Source organism: Rhinichthys klamathensis, unplaced genomic scaffold (assembly GCF_029890125.1).
Source record: "Rhinichthys klamathensis goyatoka isolate OS25496 unplaced genomic scaffold, OSU_Roscu_1.1 h1tg000054l_1, whole genome shotgun sequence".
Lineage (NCBI taxonomy): Eukaryota > Metazoa > Chordata > Actinopteri > Cypriniformes > Leuciscidae > Rhinichthys > Rhinichthys klamathensis.
In genome coordinates this window covers 2,457,236-2,469,983 of record NW_026606599.1, presented here as the reverse complement: position 1 = coordinate 2,469,983, position 12,748 = coordinate 2,457,236, and the positions used below count along the sequence as shown (strand labels likewise).

General features: G+C 41.2%; 2 protein-coding genes across 2 annotated transcripts in view; one reads left to right on the top strand and one right to left on the bottom strand.

Moving 5' to 3' along the window:
- LOC130083233 (Fc receptor-like protein 5) overlaps positions 1-12,748 on the top strand; it is a 514,396-nt gene that overhangs the window by 163,122 nt on the left and 338,526 nt on the right. The window lies entirely within an intron of this gene.
- Positions 1-12,748, bottom strand: part of LOC130083307 (Fc receptor-like protein 3) — a 52,698-nt gene that overhangs the window by 1,465 nt on the left and 38,485 nt on the right. The window contains exons 2-11 of the mRNA XM_056248327.1: positions 5,932-6,210; positions 5,480-5,833; positions 5,126-5,404; positions 4,774-5,037; positions 1,170-1,415; positions 966-1,076; positions 694-774; positions 349-402; positions 204-266; positions 14-88 (exon numbers count right to left, since the gene is read on the bottom strand). Of these exons, the coding sequence (XP_056104302.1) occupies positions 14-88; positions 204-266; positions 349-402; positions 694-774; positions 966-1,076; positions 1,170-1,415; positions 4,774-5,037; positions 5,126-5,404; positions 5,480-5,833; positions 5,932-6,210 (1,806 nt within the window). The remainder of the gene's footprint in view (positions 1-13; positions 89-203; positions 267-348; positions 403-693; positions 775-965; positions 1,077-1,169; positions 1,416-4,773; positions 5,038-5,125; positions 5,405-5,479; positions 5,834-5,931; positions 6,211-12,748) is intronic.

Sequence of the window (12,748 nt, the reverse complement as noted above, 5' to 3'; positions counted from 1 at the left end):
ATAAGGATCTCACCTTTGCTTTTGGATTTCTTTCCTTTTGTTCCGACTTCTGAGTACATCACATTATTTGACTCTGCCATGGTTTCATCTAGAAAAATAGTGCATTCATGAAAATATCTATTCATATTTTATGCAATATAAAAACAGACACTGTCAATGTTACTGGTTAATGACTGATGACTCTATTGAAGAGGGGTTTTAACCTTTATCCACTGATATGTTTTTCTTAACAGTGACCTCTGAATATGTGACGTCTTCCAGCGGCTCTAAAACATACAAGTCAAGCCGACATGAATGATATTTGTTGATTTTAAATTATAAGTGTTTATATAAAGTTTGATACTCAACCTTTGTCTCTCTTATTCACTGAAATCACGTCATCATAAATGTGATCAGAATCTGCTGGACAGCAAACATTGAGGAGAAAAGGTAAAATCAGTATTGAACAAAAAAAAAAAAAAAATAAATACACATAAAGCTTAAAGGATAGTTCAAAAAAATATTTTGAGGAATATTGGGTTCCAAGCAACATCGGACCACTTTTAATGCAATATTTTTCAAAACATCATCTTTTGTGTTCAACAGCAGAAAGAAAGTCATACAGGTTTGTAATGACATGCGTGTAAGTAAATGAGACTGAATTAATGTTTGTGTGTGAACTATCCCTTTAAATCATGTGTTATTGTCTCTGACCAGATTGTAGGCGAGAGTTTAACGGTAGAGATTCTCCGGATGGATTCGGGACTGATGTCTGTTGAATGTTACAGTGCTGATCTATAATAGAGACAGATATCATTATAGTCACTGTAAGAGTTTTGTCACTCGCATATTTTCTGATTACATGCATGAACTGCTCATTTATTAATAAACATGCAGTGACTGTCTAGGCTTCAGAAACTGTATCTTCCATTTGTTGCTGTTCATGTGGTTTAATAATTCATAACATGTGATGAATTGCTCCACACCTTTCTTGTGTTTGTGTCTCCGCAGCAGAACCAGTGAGATGAAGAACAACAAGCAAACACTCAATCCCACACACACACCAACGGCCAGATGAGAAGATGAAGCTGTTGAGACTGAAGAACATGACAAACACACAGATCTGTCCGTGAGTGACGTGAGACTGTATGATAATATTACAATAATATCATCACTGATTATTCAGAGACCTGTGACTGAGATCCAGCTGTGGAGAGACCGTCCTCTCTCTGTTTTACAGGAGTAGAAACCCTCATGTGACTTTGAGACAGTAGTGATGCTCATCTCTCCTGTCGTCTGATTCTGGATCAGTGATCCGTCTTTATAGAAATCAGCGCTGAGGATCGGGGAGTTTGTAGATCGATGTAAACAGTGTAGAGTCAGAGTCTCTCCCTCAATCACAGGATCAACAGAACTCTCCAGAATCACCTCACCGTCTACAAACACAAGATATGTGTGTTTAATACTGTAAATAGGAAGAATACAGCAAAACAAATCATAAGAAAAATACTGATATTATGAATTGTACTTTATACCTCTCAAGCTTTTTTAGTGGCGACACTTTTAAAGTAAAAAGTTTTTATACTAAAGTTGAGTAGTCTAACCTGATCTCATGAGAAAAACGTCTCAGTTATGTATGTAACCCTCGTTCCCTGAAGAAGTGAACGGAGACATACGACGGAACTGACCAACGAATTGGGGATCGCTTTGAGTGAGCAATCTACTTCGAGTGCAAACTAAACGAGCCAATGCCCATTGGCATGTGATAATTGCATCAGCTCCTCCGCCTTGCAGTGCGGGTATATAACGAGTAGGGATGCACCGAAAGGAAAATGTTGGGTTGAAACCGACAATTCTGGATGCACTTGGCTGAAAACCGAAACCAAAAAAGAATTATTAATTTCTTATTTTAAATTAGTTTTTTTGTATAATTGTATTATTATTAAAGGTGCTATATGTATTTTTTAGCGGCCTCTATCGGTGATGTTTCAGATTGCAACCAATTTTTACAAGAGCGCTCGTGCTCCTGCATGTGCTCGAACACGAGAGCGAGCACTCATGGTACCGGCCAGTCGGCCACACTGAGACTTTCAACACACCGGAGAAAGCATCACACATCATGCTGGAAACTCATGTAAACTCCCACTGCAACGTTACAATAATAGGCTACTTTTATCAGCTTGATGTTGAACTAATGCTCCATGTTCGTACCATGATAACGTTACATCGACTGCATTTAGCCGACATGTGGTGTTATCTAGCATAAGGCATTTCACTAACTATTCGTGTATCTTTCACAATCAACAATCTCAACATAGGTGAATATATAATATGATAACGAAAACTAGACTGAACAATTTCAGTGTAACAGTAAGATTGTAGGAAGTAACATTACTGTACTGCACGTGTCTGGAAATGTGTATTATAAACAATATGATAGTAGTGGGATGAGTGACGTTAGACAGTAGATCTAGTACATAAAATAAAAGTTACATCCTAAAGCACCTACTTGTTATCCTGGAACAGTCTTTTGTATTTCATGTATTACCTTGCTATTTCATTACAGTCATTACAGTTATTTTGTATTACCTTGCTATTTCATTACAGTTTACCATTATTTATTTCAGCATATCTGAAAACTTGTAATTTATCACAATAAAAATAGCGGAGGTCTCTCCATAATTCAAATGCTCTGCCGATGTTGATCCGTGTTTTCGTCCTAAGTCGATCCGATTGACGTTTGGCCTGACGAGCTTCAGCAGATAAAACTTTCTTTTGTTTTTTTATATTTTTGTGGAGTTTGTGTTGGAGTGTGTGTTTTGCTGGAGGCAGGTCGTGTTTGGTGTTATCAGACTCCATGTGGTCAGCTGCCGTGCCGTCGCATAGACTGTATATAAAAAGGAGAGAGGCTCGGGAGCGCGCATGCACATCACATCCGATGGATTTCGCAGAAAATCCGACCCGGGGACTTCACATATAAATATGAATACTGGCCTTCAGAGGTAATAGCAAAACCCGACAAGTGTATCATTGTAATGTGTGATTACAACCCCTTCAAACACAGGCAATAAAAAAAGGATTAATTTTAGAAGAAAAGTTCCATATAGCACCTTTAAACTTTTTAATTAATCTGAATTAAACAAAAAATTAAGGGCAATAAAATAAAATAACCACACTTGTATTTCAAGTAAAACAAAAATTGGACATAAAATAGGCCTATATTAAAATAATATTAATATCAATATATTATTCTTCATTCAGTTCTATGCAGCAGAATCAGATTCAACAGATTTTTTGACCTATTGTAAAAATAAAGTAGTGCCTACAAAGCTATTATTATCAGAGCATGTGAGCAGATAGCAGGGAGAGGTCAGTGAACAAGAGTCTGGCGTCATTTTACCAGTGTTGCCCAGCACGTCTATACACACCATGTTACAGCACAGTAGGGCTATTGCAAACAGAAACAAGTCCAGAGAAATTTCACGTCGGCACGTTTTTAGTAGATTTCACCTTTCTGGTGAGCATGAATGGTACATGTGTTACAACAGTCTACTGACAGTCTACTAATACTCTAATGAGAGTTAGTTGACATGTAGTTGAAAAGTTACTTATAGTTAGGAGAATGTCTAAAGTGGACAATCTAAATAAAGTGTAACCGAATACACATATGGGATCGCCGCAGGGATCACTACATATGGACACCCAGCCAAACAGAGGTTCCACAATGTATACGGGTGTTAGGCCTGGCATCAGACTCTCCACCACGTCTGACTGCCGGAGGTGATGGAGGAACTCAACAGGGTTAGCCATTTCTGGGGAACTCTACTGGAGCAAATAAACACATATATCCGGCCCAGCGGGCGGGAGTGGTGTAGCAAGCCAACACTTAGAACAGGTCCCTCGCGCTACAGACCGGGAAAGCATGGTTGTCAACTCTGATTCTGATTCAATATGAGCACACACAACATTACAATGGGAAGCTCAACACAATCTTCATTTCCAAAGCATCTCTCCGATGCAGCGAGTGACAGTGATGCGCTGGGTTGCCGTGACATTAATTCTTAATTTCTTATTGGTTATTCACTGTCACATGGGCACAGGTGATCACTTCCGCTCTCTTTATTATTTCCATAGGGTGGATTGTTTGAGAGGGTTGGAAGAGGCGAGTAGCGGGAGCAAACTTTCTGTTGACAGTATTGCATCGGTTTGAATGCCTTATCATGTCTTCATACGCTTTACCAAAATAAAATCCCAAAAATCCCTTATTGGTTATTCACTGTCACATGGGCACAGGTGATCACTTTATTCACAGCTCACTTTATTATTTCCATAGGGTGGATTGTTTGAGAGGGTTGGAGGAGGCGAGTAGCGGGAGCAAACTTTCTGTTGACAGTATTGCATCGGTTTGAATGCCTTATGTCTTCATATGCTTTACCAAAATAAAATCCTAAAAAGCGAAAGCCACCAATTTGCCACAATGTAAAATAGATACAAATTGTCATGAGAGTTTGTTTGTTGTTTATCAGATTTTTAAACACTGGCACAAAATCAGGTCCATTTTGCAGCTTAATCTACCAATTCATATGGGAAGACACTGTCTGATGAACGTGAATTGCTTGATTTCTTTACTTTGATATGGCATTTAAGGACAGGTTCATCTAACATCATAACAATAGATACTCGTGGAAAAACTCATTAAAATTGTACAATGTCAGTCTGTATGTAGACTTTTTGTTAGAATTTAGAATTTAGATTAGAATGAGTGCAAATGTCACGATTATAAACCGGACTCACCATGTACAGTGATGTTTCGAGGACGGCGTTTCTCTCCAGATTCAGACTCACACCAGTACACTCCAGTGTCAGATGTGCTGAGAGAGTCGATTACACATCGAGATCCTGTTTGTTTTGCACAAGTTTGTGTGTGTTTGTCTGTGTATCTTCTCACTGTCCATCCAGCAGAGTTACTCTGATCCTCACAGCTCAGAGAGAGAGAGTCAGAGGAGAAGTGTTGACTTCTGCTGGGATTGATGACCAGAGACACTGAAGCAGAAACTCCTGAAAAGAGGAAAATCTCCATCAGAACTGACAGCACAGAGACTGCAGTGAAACACAGATGCGGATGAGCACAAGCATAAACCCTCACCAGTGATCCACAGTGTGTGTGAGCTGCTGTTGTGTGTGTAATAGGCTGGTCGTCCTCTCTCTGCTCTGCACGTATAAACTCCTGTGTGCTGTAGAGCAGCAGGACTGAGAGTGTAAGATCCTCCAGCTCCTCTGCTGCTGTCTGACAGATGATCATGATCTCTGAACCAGCTGAACGTCCAGCCTGTAGAGGAGCCTGAAACCTCACAGATCAGAGTCACTGATTCTCCTTCAGTCAGCCACGGCTGTGGAGACACTCGCAGTGATGCCTGAGCTTCAGCTGAACAAAACATCATGAGTTACAGAGCCGTAGAGAAACTGATGGAGAAGCTGATCACAACACACACAAACTCACCTGATACAGTCAGTGTAACAGCATCACTGATGTTTGATTTCTGTGAGTTTGATCTCTCTCCTCTACAACTGTATTTACCGCTGTGAAAGAGATCAACACTGCTGATGTTCAACTCTTGTCTTGAGCACAGACTGACAGCATTTCTGTGTTTCTGTTTATCAGCTCCACTGGTGCAGCAGTCTTGTTCTGTACATCGATTGGCAGAGTTTCGATCCCAGTTGTTGGTTACATTTATTTTCCATCTGTATGTCCACTCAGTGTCTCCTCCCCACTTTATATCACATCTGAGAGTGACTGTTTCTCCTCTAAACACTTGTTCATCAGGTCGTACCGTCACCACAGCTTTAGGACTCACTGTACAAACACAGATTATTGCATTTATAGTTTCAGAAGTTGTATAGATATTGTCTCTGATCTGTATTTGTTGCATCACACACTACAGTCTCTCTCACCTGTAACATTTACCCACAGTGCATCACTGTATTGTGTGTGATAAACTGGTTTCCCTCTTCCAGCTCTACACCAGTACTGGCCTCCATCAGACACTGAATCAATCTTCAGGCTGTAGGAGTGTGTTTTCTTCTTCTCTGTCTCAGGGTTCAGTGTGTGTTTGTACCAGTAAAAGTCCCAGTCTTCAGTGGACGGATCCATGCGACAGGTCAAAGTCACTGTGTTTCCAGTCAGTGCAGCTCCTGCAGGATCTGATGTGAGTTCAGGCTTCGGCTGTAGATCTGCAGGAGAACAACAACAGATTCAGATCCTCGAGAGTCAGAGTTCACCTGTGTTACACAAATCATTGTGTGTTTGTCTGCAACAGTTCATACAGAAGAGAATAAGTGCTGAAATATGGATTTTATAGTAGCATTAAACAGATATGAATATGAACTGCATTAAAAAATCAGTTTTGTTCTAATGAAGAAAGACATACAGATTTTGAAGAAAGAGGGTGTGTGAGATTAAATTATTACAATTTTCATTTTCAGCTGAGTAAATGCTGAAACTTTTGTGTGAGTATCAGATAAAATACATCATAAATCTAAGGAACTGTAAATTGTAATCAGGTACAAAACGATGACAAGAACTTCTGAAAAGCCAATCAAAGCAATTTCTTTTACATATAATATAATGTTTTATGATTATTAATGTATTTAGCAGCCATTAACAGAACTATTTTTAGCTGTTTCTCAGATCTGTGTTCACATGCGTCAGACAGACGACTTTATCTGTTGTGTTTCTCTGTTTATCAGGACTCTTGCCATGAATGTTGTTGTTTTTAAGATTACACTTCAAAAATACTTTAAGAAAAACATTTTCAGACCTCTGCATTCATTTTCATTCAGTTTTGCTCCTTCAAATAGTTTGTAACACAAGATAAAATAAAATCAAGCCCTTCTAAAGAGGAGTGACAACTATTTATCAGCAGTGTGAAGGAGAGTAAAAGTCTCTCGATTAGTTGTGTGATCATGATCATGTAGAGAGAGTTCAGCTGTCAATCATCTCATGTGATCCAATATGACCATAATCCTGTCCTTCTGCATGACTCGGTCCTGTCTACACTTCCTCAGTCTGACCTCCGTGATGATAACAAAGCTAAACACATCTCTTCACCTAAAACAAGAAGCTAATAAATGCACGATTTAAATATATGTGGTTTGTGTGTGATTTTCGTGCGATTTGGGGTATTTTCATATGGATAAAGAATGTTAACAGTATGCATGCTAGGTAAGGATAGCCCATAGCTTCATATAAAATGCTAAATATAACATATTTCAAAAACGTTTTTTTTTTTACTTGAAACCATTTTAAACCGCGACCGGGATATGATACAAATACTCGATGGTGTTTTAATGTGAGCTTTAAGTAAAAGTGTAATATTAATCAATAAATTGTGTCATGTAGCTTGATGCTAATTGTTGTGGTAATGCACCTGCTGCAGGAGCTTTCTATTACATAATATATATTTTTAAAGAATTCACTCAAGCTTCAAGAATAGTTTTTCTTTTCTTTTCTAACAAGACTTAAGATATAATAGGTGGATTATTCATGTATAGTGGGTTGACAGAGGTGTAATTTAGATGGCCAAGCATAATTCCAGAATAAAGGCTATATCCCAGACAGCAAGCCAACATTGAATACACATTGTTTTTCCATCTGAATCATCATTATGGTTGATATTGAAATTTCAATGCAAAATTAATGTTGAATCACCATTACCCTGTCGATGAAAACCTGATGTTAATGTTGATGGCAACGATATTGGAACAACATTGATCTATAGTTATCCTTATGATTGATTAAGCATTGATATTTGGTTTACCGGGCGATCGCTAAATGTGTTGAAAAGTCATTGATTTATAGTTGACCGGGAAACGACGCTGTTGTTGAAAAGTCATCGGCATATAGTTGAGGGGGACATATGATTGAAAATGCATCGATATATAGTTGACCAGGAAATATGATTGAAAATCAATAGATCAACGGGTGTTATACCAACGTAACGTTACTGCATCGGACACAGCTCATTTCTGGACCTGGCACAAGCGTAAAGGTAAGCTTGCTTAATGTTTGATATGAATGAATTGTACCAAATCAAATACTGTTAGGCTGATCGTTAACATGATGGTTATAGTGTAACGTTAACCGACGCAGTGCTGCAGTCACTGAAATAGATTTTTGTTTTATCACTGTGTAAGAATCTGCCAAAAGTAGGCTAGGCCTACTTTGTAGTTCTCTTCTAGGTTATAAAGTTAGCATAACCCTGCAACACAAATGACCCACACATTTAGTAGGGACCTAGAAATATAACCCGACCTGGGGTGAAGAAATACTATCACCATACCAGGTGTAGCCACATCGAGATGTGCCTTAATTAGCTCAAATTATGCATAGGGAATTTTAATAATTAATCATGAATATGATTAATATATTGCATATTACAGTTAAATTATCGAAATTGAAAATAGATCGATTGTATATATGAATGGTAAATCATAACGAATTATAATTCCTCATTCATATATCAATGGTCTCATTACAGATCGATTATATGAGACAACTTTAAGGGAATTCATTTAGTTTATCAAACAATCGGTTTGTCCAGCAAACAGCCGTAAGACTAACTTACCAACTTCTCAACAAGGCTGTCCCTTTTTATAAACTCCAAGAAATCTCAATGTTCCGGCCGTGAACATTAATTTTCTCGTGTTTATAAAATTTACGTTACTGATATAGTAACAACTTGTAAAGCTTTTGTAGCTATAGGATCGCATTTCATTGACTTGTAAAGTATGAGCATTCAAAAACAATCAAGAATATAATGGTTTTAATAAAATGAAACTACGGATACAGAATTCTACATTTAAACACGGGATACATGTATGTACAGTAAACAGTAAAACTAATGAGACAGACGAACAACAAACAGGAGTGAGAGAGAGAGATTGCGAGAGCGCAAGATTGGGAGAGAGAGAGAGAGAGAGAGAGAGAGAGAGAGAGAGAGAGAGAGAGAGAGAGAGAGTGAGTGAGAAGATGAGAGATCTTCTGGTTTGGCGAAATTCATCACAGACACAGAACCTTTTTAGACACCAAGAATCAACAGATCTTAAACCTCGAAAGAATGGTAAACGGTTACTTGCACAGGTAAAGCTCTTTGTGGTTGATGTGAAGAAGGGTGTGTGTCTCTGTCCTCGCGTCATGCGTTCACGTGGTCTTTCAGAGCGGGCAAAGCGTGTTAGTTTGAATGAAGGCTTAAAGGTCTTTGGTTCTCCTGGTGTTGCTGAGGAAAACCGCGTCTTGCGTGTGTGTCCTTAGGAGCGGGTGCGTGCTTTCTCAGCTCTTCTGGGCGAGCGTGGTCGCTGCAGATTCAAAGAGTCTCCTTCAGGTTGAAGTTGCCGATTACGTTTATTTCACTGAAACTAAACGTAAGAAAAGTCCGAAGACGAAAATAAAGAAAGATTAAAGAAAACGGAGAAAGCTCCCAGAAGGAGCCATGGATCCTCTCACAGGAAAAGCTCTCATGTGGCGTAGAAACTGCATCGAACAGATTGTGGCGTTCGAGTTTTGAAGGAGCTAGAGGCACGCCTTTCTTGCGTGTCCTATCCAATCGTTTGGGGAGGAGGCGTGTTGTCAAACTTCTGTGTTTGCGAAAACACACGCCCTCCGGGTCATGTGCATGGAAGATATCATTTAGTAAAAATACACTTCTAAACTGGTATTGATAAAAGTATGCCTCATGTTGCACTTTGGGTCAGTGATTCGATCTTATTCGATTCCTCTGATTCCAATCATACCAAGCGCGACATTCCTAGGGCTAGTAAAATGCAGATACATGATTTTCGTGATTAAACGAATGTCAAACTGATTACATACCATAAAAGCTTATAGTTACATCAATTTGGTCACATGGGGATTGTAAAACACAACAAGAGAAACACTTCATACGTTTAAAGAGGTAGGCATTTAAAAGTTCATGAATGAGTGTTTCTGCGTGTGTTTGTGTAGCAGAGTTCAGTTAGAGTTTGCCGGGGTGGTGGACTTTCGCTCACTCCCCCTCCGGGGAGTTTCGTGTGTGTGCGTACTCCTCTGAGTTGATGAGTTTAATCATTTGAGTGGTGGTGATCACGTTATTACACTTATGCTCTGTGTGTGAGGTGATTAAAACAGAGGAGACCCTAAGGGGTCGCGTGGTCTTCGGCCGGACTCACGAGATGTCATCTCGAGTCACATGTCCCGAGCTGGCTCGATTAGTAAGCAAAGCACTTCGTTGTTCATTCATCAGAGAAGACGCTGCATGTGCGAATGGAGTCAATGATTTAATCAATTCAAAACACTGTCCCCTTTGTTTCACGAATGGAAGAGACTTTAGTAAATTAGAATCTAGTTAATTTACTCCACATACCAGAGCTGGCTCGATTACCTATCTGATTATCACTACACAGGTGCAATCCAAGTACGTGCAGGCCTCAGCCTCATGTACCACGGAGAAGACAAATTTGAGGATCTCTCCTCAGAGATAACCCAGCAAAGAAACATACATTACAGAAATAAAGTACTGTACCAACAGGGCAGAACCAAGATTCAGAAGGTGTCTCTGCACTAGGCAGAGAACACTTTTCATATCAATGCATATTTAGTCTTCTCATGGAGGGAGCTCTAGACTGGAGTATGGTCTCCACGACCTTGGTCGAGAGACCTGAATCTAACAGGTCTGAGCTGTCTCAGGTCCCAGCTCCCAGCTCCCAGCAGAAACATCTGAGCTGGGCCGAGCCCACAGTATCCATAACTCCAGATGAGGGTGAAATATTGTATCCCAGAAACTCCCGGGAGCAAATATATCGGGAAATGCGTACAGGTGTAGCGTCAACCACACCTAATACATCACATCCAGTCCAAGCGGAGCTGGACGCGTGAGGGAGAACCACATAGGGCAATGCGTTGTACAAACGATGTGAAAGGTCGACTTGAGTTTGACCGAAGTTCTCCCTAAGAAGCTCCACCACCTCGGGGTGAAGTCTCCATTCCCTGGGCCTCAGCCCCTGCCTCAACAGGATATCTGCGTTGATATACGAGACCATCAGTGTGTTGTCCAGAAGGACAAACACATGGTGATCTCTCGGGTCTGGCAGGAAGTATTGAGATTCTCGGGAATACCGCCATCACTTTAAGCCAATTATGTGCTAAAAGGTAGATGGTCCTGCCAAACACCCCTCGCCGAGCGACCACTCATGATCACCCCCGACTTGTGAGGGAAGCATCCGTCAATAGCATTATGCGTTGACAAGAAGCCTCAAACACTGGGCCTGGGCGAGGAACCAAGGTTTGTTCCACATGACTAAGGCACGTAGGCATCGCAGCGTGACCTTGATCATGCGAAACGGATTTCCCCTCGGAGAAACCCCTTGGTCCTGAGCCACCACTGCAGGGGTCTCATGTACAGGATGCCAAAAGTTATTACGTTGGACGCAGCTGCCATGAGACCCACCAGTCTGAAACTGTTTCACAGTGAGTGACTGGCCTAGATATACCCCATTTACGGCTGTGAGAATCGCAGAAATACGTGCTGGAGACAATCGTACCCGCATCATTGTCGAATCCCATATTACACCTAGAAAAGTGGTCCTCTGAGCTGGGAGGAGCACACTCTTCTTGGCGTTGAGCGGCAACCCCAACATCTTTAAATGAGACAGAACGACATCTCGATGCCAAACTGCCATATGCTCAAATTGAGCTAGGATCAACCAATCGTTGATATAGTAAAGGTGTGGGGTGATAAACCTAGGCCGAATGGGAGAACCCGATAATGGTATGCTTCGCCCCCGAAAGCAAACCTCAGGAACCTCCTGAGATGAGGATGGATAGATAAGTAAGCGTCCCTTAAGTTTATTGTGACAAACCAGTCCTCGGACTGAATCTGTGACACAATCATATTTAGCGTAAGCATACTTTGAACTTGAGATTCTGAAACCTGCTGATTAATTGATGCAGGTCTAGAGTAGGACGCAACCCCTCATCCTCTATCGGAAACAGTGAAGTGATGGCTGTTAAACCCTGACCGTCTGCTGGGAGGAGGGACCCCTTCTACAGCTCCTTTTGCAGAAGTGTCAGTACTTCCTGCTCCATAACCAAAGCCTGCTCGGGGTCCACCACTGTGAGGAGGACCGCTAGAAATCTTGGCGGACGAGAACCGAACTGAATTCTGAAACCCTTCTCTATAGTGTGCAGGACACACTGAGAAATATGTGGCAGTAGTTTCCACGCTGCCAGAAATTCTACTAGGGGAACCAGTCTCTCAAGACTGGCCTCTGGATTTTGTTGAACAGTCACTACAGTGCCCTGAAGCAGCGAACCGGCAGGGAACAACCGAACTGACTGTTCTACGACCCTCCTCGGAGGATCGTTCGGGAACGCTGACACCTCGGTGCCCTGAAGCGGCGAACCGGCAGGGAACAACCGAACTGGAAGCGCTGCGACCCTCCTCAGAGAGTCGCTTCCCAGAAATGATAACATAACCAGAGCCTGCTCAGGGTCCACCACCGTAGGGAGGACCCCTAGAAATATGGGTGGATGAGAACCGAACTGAATTCTGTAACCCTTTTCTATAGTGAGCAGGACCCAACGAGATATATTTGGCAGTAGCTTCCACGCTGCCAGAAAATCTACTAAGGGTGCCAGGCTCTCGAGACTGGCCTCTTGATTTAACCGAACAGTCACTTCGGTGCCCTGAAGCAGATAACCAGCACGGAACGACCGACTTGACTGTTCCACGACCCT